The sequence below is a fragment of the Dromiciops gliroides genome, chromosome 4, assembly GCF_019393635.1.
Source record: "Dromiciops gliroides isolate mDroGli1 chromosome 4, mDroGli1.pri, whole genome shotgun sequence".
Taxonomy (NCBI): Eukaryota; Metazoa; Chordata; class Mammalia; order Microbiotheria; family Microbiotheriidae; genus Dromiciops; species Dromiciops gliroides.
The window spans coordinates 118,991,146-119,003,299 of record NC_057864.1 but is presented as its reverse complement, the minus strand read 5'-3'; the positions used below and the strand labels follow the sequence as shown (position 1 = coordinate 119,003,299).

General features: G+C 34.8%; 1 protein-coding gene across 1 annotated transcript in view; it reads left to right on the top strand.

Moving 5' to 3' along the window:
* The window catches only part of GPATCH2 (G-patch domain containing 2), a 263,500-nt gene that overhangs the window by 201,637 nt on the left and 49,709 nt on the right, over positions 1–12,154 (top strand). The window contains exon 8 of the mRNA XM_043962791.1: positions 1,851–1,921. Coding sequence (XP_043818726.1) covers positions 1,851–1,921 — 71 coding nt within the window. The remainder of the gene's footprint in view (positions 1–1,850; positions 1,922–12,154) is intronic.

The window sequence follows — 12,154 nt, the reverse complement described above, 5'->3', positions numbered from 1 at the left end:
ATTTTAAACACTTTCAAAATTAATGGGTTTCAGTAGAATGGGTGCTCTACTTTTTCCCTGTAAGTGGTAACAAGTGTTGGCTTTGACCTCATATTAGCTATCTCAGGTTACCTCAGATTCAGCTTTCAAATTTTCTCTTTTCACTGGTATCAGTATGATATTCCTGAAACAAGTTAATGAAAAATGGAATATTCTTGGAAATTTGACCAAGGTTCAAGGTGATAGTCCCTTATCTAAACAAATATCTTGTGGAGGTAATAGATTCACAAGGTTAGCATTCTTCTTTGAAGTTTAGTAACAGGTTAAAGTGAATTACCTTAACACAACCCAGAGTATCAATACTCATTTGTACCAAATTGTTTGTGTTTAGTTTCACAGAGAATAAATGAGTACTGTGAAAGTTTTTGTTTAAATTTAATTCTAATTACCTGAAGGAATCACCCTTTAGATCTTAATATTTCTCTTCCATGGCCTCCCTGAGATTTGAGACAATAAGCTACTTTCTGCTTGTGATGACATTAACTTATCTATCAACCTCATCGTGCCTGAGCTTGCAGGGTGTTTTCACTAGCAAACAAGAAAATGAAAAGTGTTCCATTTTAGCTTTTGCTTTAACCAATTTGGAAGCAATAATAGTAACACCCTAAATTTTTTTTTTTGCATTGCACTTTCGCATATAAAACATTTTCACATTTCACTTGGTCTTCATATAAGGTAGGCAGTGCAAGCAAGTATCGTTCCTCTTTTCAAGGTAAAAAAGTTGAAGCTCAAGCTAGTAAGATAACTACCTCAAGTTTTATGGCTAATAAGTATCTGAGTCATGACTAGAACTTAGGTCTCCTAACTTCCAATTTTGTATTCTTTTCACTGAAGTCCCAGATACACATGCATGTATATGTGCATGAAAAATAGCTTACCGCTACAGATTCATAGCCATGGAATTTTATAATTGGAAGAGACTTAAATCCAACCTCATTTTATGGATTAGATTGTGACTCATCAAAGGTCACACAGCTAGTTAAAGGCAGAGCCCAAGTGAGACCACAGGTCTCTTGAATTTCAGTGCAATATACTTTCCCATTATACTGTACTATTATTCCTAAAATATTATAGCACATATATTTTTAAAAAAATATTACTTTTATATTAAATTTTTAGCTGCGTTTATGTCTAAAGAATTATACTTAGATGCAACCTAATATTGTTGGTAGTCATATTCCCTCATGAATGGGACTACTAACACTTCTGGTTGAACTAAAAATACAAGGAAAGTAGTTTGGAGAGAGGCAGAATGGTAAGACATTTTGAGGAACCAGTAAATCAGTCTTTCCACTTTGATGGTACAAAGTACCATCAAGTCTGTGCTTAATCTATATGAAAGGGGTTTGTAAGAGGTTTCTTCAAAATATTACACTGGTGAGTATGGGGGGGGGCAGGACGGGTAGCATTAGATGCTTTAGTTATCAAAGTAGTTCATGACAAGGCCTCATAAAACTCAGAAATAAGTATGTTGTTAGAGTGTTGACAAGAAAGGTTATATTACTTTCTCATAGGCATTAAGGAGCAACAATTAAAACTGAGGTTCTTACCTCCTGCCCCATCCTGTCCATTAAAAAGTTGTAAAGTCAGTTAAGCCATCAAGAATGCATTGAATTGCCAGGTGTTAGCAACATTTTTGCAAGGATAGTGGTGGTATTTCTGGCAAAGACAGCCTTTCTTTCAAGCCAATAGAAAATATAATGTGAATAAAATTCATCTTGTCCATATAAATGACAATAATATTTTTACTTGCAAAGTAATATGACCAAAACGTGCTTGTTTCTATAACTGTGTCTTAACAATTTGTATAGCTTCAGCTCCTGAGAGATAACCGATCAGAACGAGGACACAAGAAAAACTGTTCTGTGAAAACTGCAAGCAGGTGAGAAAATTGGAAATCATGTTTTCATTTTTTTCATTAAACTATGTGCCATTGTTTCCCAAAGAGTTGAGTAGAGGTATTATAATTTGAGGTTTGGGTTGTCTTTTTAAAAAATATTTATATTATGCTGTGAACTGTTTATTAGAATGCATATAGAAGATTACTACTAAGAAAAAAGAAAGTATTTTGTTTTTAATATAGAAATAAGTGGAGAACAGATTTTATTAAGTAAATTTCTATCTCATAGATAAGCAAAAACAGTTTAGATCATGTCAGTATAATTATTTCCTTTGAAATGATTTATAAGTTCAATGAAGTGCAACTAATCTTACTTTCAAACTTTATATGACATTAAAATCTATGTTTTACTTGTGAAAGGATTAATATGAATGTTGATTTTGTAAGTTATTTTCATTATTAGCAAGAGTGAGCAAACAGTAATGAAGACATAATCCCCTTTAAAAATAAAGTACATTTTTATTCTTGCACATTACATATTGTTGAGGATGGGTAAATTTATTTTCTTCAGTACATAAAATTTGATCTTACATTCCAGTTTGTAACAAAACGTGGCTGTCCTCAAACTTTTCATTCAGCATTTTTCAAAACCAATTTTTTAGGGGCAGCTAGGTGGCGCAGTGGATAAAGCACTGGCCCTGGATTCAGGAATACCTGAACTCAAATCCGGCCTCAGACACTTGACACTTACTAGCTGTGTGACCCTGGGCAAGTCACTTAACCCCCCGTAGCCCCACCAAAAAAAAATAAAAACAAAAAACCACAATTTTTTATTTAAATAAGGATGGTCACCTTTGGGAAAATATCTAGAACTTGACAAAGAAGTAGTTCAGACAAGAACTAGTTCCCTGACATTTATACTGATTTGACTTCTATTATGGAACCTGCTTTCATCCTGAGTCTTTTGGGGTCAGTACTATTAGGATCATCTAGTCACAGGCTACTAAAGGACCTAGAAGCTGAACTCTACAAAATAAAGGCATGCTATAACATTAGAAAGAAATATTTAATGAAAATTATCACATACATATAAGAAAAAAATGTAAGCTAATAACATATAAAAGCAGTCCAAGTTGTAATCTGTTACATACATTTTTAGGACATTAGCTCAGCGCAAGTATGGAAATCTGTCCAAAAATGACTCTTGGATAATGAAAATAAGATACTTTAAAATAATCCTAAAAATCTAATACAAAATTATTTCTAAAAAGAAGATGGCAATGGATTACCAATCAGTATCTGTCACGGGCCTAGCAGGACTGGCTTTATCATTGCCAAAGAATAATGGGAAAGCTAAGAATTAATCTTTGGCCCACTTGGAAGAGAAACTAATGAAAGAAACTATGCTTCCCTGAGAAGAGAAAGGGATAAAACCCAGAGAAGACTAGACAGAAAAGAGAGCAAGGTCAAAGCCTAGAAGCTGCTTATCTCCTCAACCCAAAGGAAAAGAAAAGACGAAAAAGCCTCTATCTTTAATTTATACCTTCAATCCATGACCCTTTATAGACTTGCCCAGGCTTACCCACCTAGTAAACATAAGACAGCATATTTTTAATTCAGGTCTCTTCACTCCTTCACGGCTGTTTCTTTCTTTCTTTCTTTCTTTCTTTCTTTCTTTCTTTCTTTCTTTCTTTCTTTCTTTCTTTCTTTCTTTTAATTAATAAAGTTTTTTTTTTCCCATTAACATGTAAAGATAGTTCTCAACTTTTGTTTATACAAGCTCTCCAATTTCAGATTTTTTCTCCCTCCCCCCTCCCCTAGATAGCAGGCAATCTGATATATGTTTTATATATGTATATGTATATATACATAATAACATTAAACATATTTCTGCATTAGTCATGTTATAAGAGAAAAATCAGAGCAATGATGACAAACCTCAAAATAGATAAACATCAGCACCAAAAACAAAAGAAGTGGTATGGTTCATTCAGCATCTATACTCCACAGTCCTTTTTTTTCCTGGATTTGGAGATCCTCTTCCATCATGAGTCCTCTAGAACTCTTCTGTACCATTTCACAGCTCTTTCAATAGGACAACATTACTTCTTAGCATCAGAGGATTGTGTCCTGGATTGAATATAATCCATTTATTCTTTGTATCCTCTCATTTAGATAAAAAAAAAGTCACTGGTTTGTAAATTAATTTTAAAGTCTCTTATCTAACCTTTAAGAAACTTTTAGCTCAAAAGTATATAACCAGGGGTGGCTAGGTGGCGCAGTGGATAAAGCACCGGCCCTGGATTCAGGAGGACCTGAGTTCAAATCCGGCCTCAGACACTTGACAATTACTAGCTGTGTGACCCTGGGCAAGTCACTTAACCCCAATTGCCTCACAAAAAAAAAGTATATAACCATTATCAGACATCTGTATGGGATAATTGTCTTAGAAGTGGCTATTTGCAAATTGCATGCTTTACAACAACAGGCAGGGAAATTTTGAGAAATATTATTGACCATATTATAACTTATAAATTTCTCTAGACCTAGTATAAGACAAAGATGCCATTCTAGATACCAGCTTGCACCAAGTAATTTTGTTGTTGTTGAGTCATTTTTTAAGTTGTGCCTGACTCTTCATGATGCTATTTAGGGTTTTCTTGGCAAAGATACTCGAATGTTTTGCCAATTCCTTCTCCAGTTCATTTGACATATGAGGAAACTGAGGCAAACAGGATTAAGTGACTTGCCCAGAGCCATACAGCTAGTAAATGTCAGAGGCCAGATTTTAACTCAGAAAGAGGAGTCTTCCTGACTTTAGGCCTGGTATTCTAGCCACTGTGCCACCTAGATGCCCTGTATATCACACACAGACACACACACACACAAATATTGTCAATAGAGTTTAAAAGGAACACTAAATTGTTCTAATTTAACAGCATATTTCTCTAGATGAATGGAAAATGTAAAATGTCACCAATGTGGCATCAGGTTAAAAGTCTTTTGGGGGTGGGAAGGGAATGGTTTCTTTATGCTTTCTATCGTAGTTGACGACTTGGCTTTTTGACCACATCCTTCATTACTTGTGGGCAATACTCAGTATTAAATAGCAATATAGGATTAGCATCAGGGAGGTCTTAGAATATAAGGAGAACCAAAGTAATTCATTTCTTCTTATATACCCACTTGTTGGGATAGAGAGAAAGGGCAGCAACAGATTACCCAAATATCTGTGGTAGGCTGAGGTAAAATAATGGACTCAGTGTATCCCTTAAACCTATATTATATACCAATAAGTGCTTTTTCTGAAAATGATTCTAGACTAAGTCATATAAGCCAATGCCAAGAGCTCTTTATGTTGTTTGGCACAAATTTTGTGAGTCAGCCTATCCCTTTCTACCTTTTCAATAGCTGTTGAGCTAACTGTATTTCCTCCTGCTATGAAGAGGCCACCATCTGCAAGCTCCTTAATATTACAGCCTACTTGGGCAGGGCAGCCATGGTTAGAGTTCTTAGGGCCATTTCTCTCTGAAGTGTGTGGGTCATCTACCATTTATGCAAATATATTTGCATAAACTACCATTGTGTCGGCTTGTATAATGAGAGTCTTAGTTTGACCTGGCAGCCATACAACAGCTATTCTCAGCCTGATCTTAATGCTCACCTTAAAGGGTCCAGTTACATATTCCCAATACACACTATCAATTTCATATAAAAAAATGTCTTTCCAAAGATGTATTATTTCTGACATTGTTTATCAACACCCAACCTCTTCCATGCCTGAGAAGCCTATGTTAGGTACCCATCTGTAACTCAAGTAGGGTTGAAGAAACTGAAACTCCATCCAAGGCGGTTTGTCTTGTAGAGAGAACAAGCCCATGCCCTCCCAAAAGGTCACTAGACTACAGATACTCATATGGGACAAAAAAAAAAAAAAACTTTTTCATAAGCCAGGATAGCATGAAAGCACCTGTTAATTGTAACAGGATCACTGAAGCACAACATCCCACAGTATACCAGAGCCATGGAATCCTGGGAAGCAAAAGAAACATACAAGCCAGCTGAGAGTGTAACAGGCAGATGTGGCCCTGCTGTTTTCAATCAGAGGAGTCAGGCAAATTATTAGTGAAGAGATAGAATTAGATGCAACACCAGGCTGTTCTGCAAATAGCATCTATGACAGCATAGCACATGACATTCAGGTCCACCTACAGTCTTGATCATCTCAGTTTCATCATCTCCAAATATAAAGGATACTAATATGAGAGGAGATATATAAATATATACACACACACACACACACACACACACACAAACATATATTTTATATATGTACAAAAATGTGACCATATGCACACAGATGTTTTAAGATTTGGTTTTCAGAATTTAAATTATTATAAACAAACAATTTTTGTTGTTCAGTCATTTTGGTCATGTCTAACTCTTTCCATTTGGGGTTTTCTTGGCTGAAATAGTTTGCCATTTCCTTCGCCAGCTTATTTTACAGATGAAGAAACTGAGGCAAACAGAGTTAAGTAACTAGCCCTGGGTCACTCAGCTATTAAGTGTCTACAGCCAGATTTGAATTCAGGAAGATGAGTCTTCCTGATTTCAGGCCCAACAGTCTATATACTGCCCCACCTAGCTACCTCATTATAAACAGTAATTCAGCAAAAACAGAAACAACAAAAATTGGAAATTGCTCTAAAATCACAAATCTCAATATTACTGTATAATCCTAGACATTTAAAAATTGTAACTATAATGAACTACTAAGAGTAATAACTTCTATGAACTTCTAACAGCAATAATTTATTCACTATGACCACTTTTCAAGCTCTTGCCTTTCTATAAATGAAGACATATAAAGTTTTAGTGGGTGGCTTTTGGAGATACATACATACATACATACACTGCTAAGCATATAAACACAATGAATATGTGTGTGTGTGTGTATATATTTATATAAGCTATAGATGCTTCTCTGGTTCTGCTTTCTTCACAATGTACTTTTTATTTAAATTCATATTTATTTATATCTCATATAATTACCTTTTTCGGTGGCATAATTATTCTGACTAGCTTTTACCATGCTGCAATCCAGCCATCTTTCGGCTTTCCACTCTTGTTCCCGAAAAGATCAGATGAATCAGTTGACCTGTGACTGCACTCATCATAACTCGCTATTACTTCCCAAACCAAAATGTCCCTCCTCAGGACTTCTTTATGTGAAGTCTTCCCCTCATAAATATGAACTCCTTAAAGGGAGGAACTATCTTGCTTCTTGTATTTACATCTCTAGTACTTAGCATATAGCCTGCTAACACATAGTAATTGCTTAATAAATAACTTTTCACTAATTACAGTCTGCTCAACCATCCCTTAGCTATTTGAAATATAGGTTTTTTGAGTTTTTCAGTATCACAAATAAAGTAATTAAAAATATTTTTGCACATATAGGCCTATTTATTTATTTATTTGGTGAGGCAGTTGGGGTTAAGTGACTTGCCCAGGGTCACACAACTAGTAAGTGTCAAGTATCTGAGTCTGGATTTGAACTGAGGTCCTCCTGAATCCAAGTCCAGTGCTTTATCCACTGCACCACCTAGCTGCCTCAGGCCTATTTATTTTTAACTAATTCTTTAATAATTAGATCATTGGGTCAAAGATAGAATCAGTTTTGTAATTCTTATTGTGTGCCAAATGTCCTCTGAAAAGATTAATATTCAGATTTATAATTCTACTATCAAGGTAATAAAATAAATCATAACATAAAAAACTGAAAAAGAAAATAATCATTTGCCATTCAGAGATGTAGATAGGGAATGAATTCTTACCCAAACAAGAGATAGAGGCAATTACAAAAGATAAAATCAATCACATCGATCACATAAAATCAAAATTTTTTATGAAAAAACAAAATAGTTACTAAGAAATATTTATATCATATATTTCTGATAATTATTTGATACTCAAAATCCATAGATAAACAAACTAAGAGAAATATGTGACCAAAAACTATTCTCTAGTGGATAAGTGGTCAAATAACATGAAAAATTCTCAAAAGAATTGCAAAATATTAACAACCATATGAAAGAATGTTGCAAATCACAAATTACAAGAGAAATGCAAAGTAAAACAACTCTAAGATTTCACCTGATACCCAGCAAATTTTCAGAGATGATAAAAATTGAAACTAGTCAATGTTAAAGGGGTTGTAGAAAGACACATTAGTTTAGTGTTAGTAGAACTGTTAATTGTTACAAGCTTCCAGAAAATTCAAAATTATACAAATAAAATGACTAAAATATCCTACCCCTTCACCCCAGAGAGTCCACTGCTAAGCATATACCTCAAGGTGGATATTGACAATATGAAAGTCTCAATATACACCAAAATATTTATATCACCACTTTTTCTGATATCAAAGAATTGGAAACAAAGTAGATTCCCTTTACTTGGGAGATGGTTAAACAAATTGTGGTATATGAATGAAATGTAACATTATTTTCCTTTAAGAAACCATAAGTATGACGAATATAGAGAAATTTTTTGAACTAACACAACTCTTCTCTACCTCTCCACCCCGTCTTCTCCCATATCTTTTATTTTTCACTCCTCCCCCACCCCATCTCTCTTTCCTTTCTATCTCTTCTCTTGGTAGTATGTTCATTCCCTTGGCTTTAACTATTACTTCTGCATAGGGGATTTCCAGATCTTTATCTCTAACCTTTATCTTGTTTCTAAGAAACATATTTAACAATTTTAAATTCTGCCTCTATGTCCTGCAAGCACTTACAAAGTCAAAATGTCCCAAAATATACTGTCATTCCATCAAAACCTTCTCCACTTTTGAATTCACTATTTGTCACTGGTACCCTAACCATGTTCAAGATTTTTGTTAGAACCATTTTGTAATTATCTTTGTAAATGTTATTTAGGGTGTTAATGAGTTAAAAGATTATTATATACTATTAATATGTTAACATATACTATTATAGTCTCTATAAAAATCATAAATTGTAGAATCATTGTTGATCTCCATTGTTAGAGGGTGTTTCCTTACCCAGAGTTCCTTTTAGCAGTCAAATCACAGTGATATGTGTGTGTATATACACATATGTATATATGTATGTATATGTATATATACATATCTATATAATACACATACTTGATGATCTTGTCATTGCTTGAAATGATATTTATCTTTTCATTAATTCTTCATCATCTTCATTAGTATTGTAGAAAAATAGATATTATTTATGTGATATTATTACATATCCTTCTGTATTTCATCTTTTGATTATTTCCCTTGTTTTGGGGGGTTTTTTGCCAACACTTGGATTTTCTAGCTGTGTATCTTGCTATCTGCAAAGGGAAGCTTTAACATCCTTATTACTAGTGATAATTCTTTCACTGTCTTTATCATGCCATAACTAGCATTTCTAGAATTATGACAAATAGAATACACTGAAAGTGGATGATCTTTTGTATTTTTTTAGCGGGAATGTTTCTAATGTTTATTCATTACAGATAATGTTGACTTGATTTCAAAAAGAACTTATTTTATCATAAGAAGAAGGGGGAAAAAACTTCTATCCCTTTGCTTGTTAATGTTTTATCATGAATGGTTGTATTTTATTCAAGACGTGGACAAACAAACATGATTGAACTTGAGAGCTGAGTCTGTCTATAAATGCAATACCACATTTGTTTTTAATCTCTCTTTGAAGGCTTATGTCTCTTACATTAAAATTCCAACAGTGACTTTTAATGATTTTTACTTACTCATTGTTCTACTCAAGTATTAACTACTTAACTCTCCAGGATTTCACTATACTTGATACTGAATGGATTTTTTTTTTCAAGAATAGGCTTTTTTCCATGAATTCTTTGAAATCTTGTTGTTGTTCACGCCTTTGCAACTCCTCCGTGATCTCTTTTGGTGTTTTTTTGTCAAAGATACTGGAGTGCTTTGCCATTTCCTTTAACTCATTTGACAGATGAGGAACTGAGACAAACAGGGCTAAGTGACTTGCCCAGGGTCACACAGCTAGTAGGTGTCTGAAGCCAGATTTGGATTAAAGATAAGTCTTCCTGACTTCAGGCCTGGCACTCTATTCACTGTGCCACCTAGCTGCCCTTTGAAAGTCTTATTTGTTTATAAAGATTTTTTTTAAATCTTTAAAGAGAAATGCTTATATTTATTTTTTAAATTATAAGGTTCGAGTCTATGTTTTTAAAACATATGTATTTATACACACAAATGGATTGTGAGGTGGTGGTGGTGGTGCTTGTTTGCCCTTCATTCTTCCTCTATTCTTTTTCATTTTTTTTTCCAGGATAGTGAGGGTTAAGTGACTTGCCCAGGGTCACACAGCTAGTAAGTGTCAAGTGTCTAAGGTCAGATTTGAACTCAGATCCTCCTGAATCCAGGGCTAGTGCTTTATCCACTGCACCACGTAGCTGCCCCCTTGCCCTTCATTCTTGAAGAGGACCATGACATTGGGGTAATGTCATGACTTGTAGTGAATTGAATTTAAATGAAGAGGGCTGTACCTCACTCTCTTTTCCAGAACTATATGGGTCCAGTGGTAAGATATGGATCAGGATGAATGGAGATGGCCCTAGATGGCAATTGGGGTTAAGTGATTTGCCCAGGTTCACATAGCTAGTAAATGTCTGAGGTCACATTTGAACTCAGGTCCTCCAAACTTCAGGGCCAATGCTCTATCCACTGCACCACCTGGTTACCCCATGTATGTGTATGCACACACACATACACATACACACACATATTCTAGGGTTGAAGGCAATGTTTTTTTAAACATACATGCACACCTATATATGTGTCTGTTAGCACTTACCTCCCTAAGGATAGTTAGCGCTTACTAGTGACCTATACCTTTTCTGGGATGTAACTTTCCTTTCAAACCCAGGGCATAGGAAAAATGGTTGCCCTTCTTGCTTACTTTCCTACCTCATGGATCTCATCTACCAGTTCAATTAGGAGTATCATCCTGCAGGATTTTCCTTGTTCCCCAAATAAGCTTTTATCTCCTTTAAATGTATGGCTTTACACCTAAGCCAGTTTGCACTAGCAAAATCCAAACTGAATTTTTAAAACCTCAGTATTTTAGACTCCTTCATTATACATCCCATCCCCCACCCCTGCCCAGTTTCCCACCTTAAGTAAAGCTAGCCAAAGATTTGATAATATCTAGTTTTAATGAATCAGCATTTCCATAGACACATTATTTTGGTCAAAGTTGAGTTCTACATATTCTTCTCCTTTTGTCCGTCATTCAGTAGCATTTTATAACAGAAAGATTGCTGGACTTGTCCTCAGAAAAGATCTTGGTTTGAAATTCAGTTCTGAACCTAGTTGTGGCATCCTAGACAAGTTGCTAACCTCTTAGATCTAGAATTTCTTCATCTATAAAATAGATTTAGTACCTCCTAGCTTACAAGGTTTCTCTGAATAAAATATTTTGGAAGTCTTAAAGTTTTATATAAGTACAAATTATTAACATATATGATGAACCCACTGTGTACAGTGCCCTGTATCAAAAAGTGATTTGCAGGGGCAGCTAGGTGGCACAGTGGATAAAGCACCAGCCCTGGATTCAGGAAGACCTGAATTCAAATCCGGCCTCAGACACTTGACACTTACTAGCTGTGTGACCCTGGGCAAGTCACTTAACCCCCATTGCCCCACCCAAAAAAAGTGACTTGCCCAGGGTCACACAGCTAGTAAGTGTCTGAGACCAGATTTTGCCACACTTTTTTTTTATTCAGTTCAACAAACATTTATTAAGTACCTACTATGTGCAAGGTACCATTATAGGCAGTCGAGATACAAAGATAGTTTAGATATGATCCCTGCCTACAAGAAGTTTATTATATACTAGAAAAAAATGAAATATACACATTTGCATGCAAGAAGACAATGAAAAGCCATGAGAGATAATAAGCTAAATACTTTCAGAGTCCAAAGGGTCAGAAGGAATCACTTCTGATGGGAATATTCAAAAAAGGCTACATGGAGGAAGGTCTTGAAAGATTACCAAATGAATGCTTTGTCTTTCTGTACTGTTCATTTTCCATATGACATATTTTACTATATTTACTCCATATTTCACTACAATTTATTTGAATTACAGCTTGCAAAGTAAAATTGTACTTACCAGCACCTAACCTTTTATAGTTAAGATTTTGCTTTCTTTTGGTAATTTGTACATCTTTCTTATATTCAGATTTTTGTAGTTGTACAGG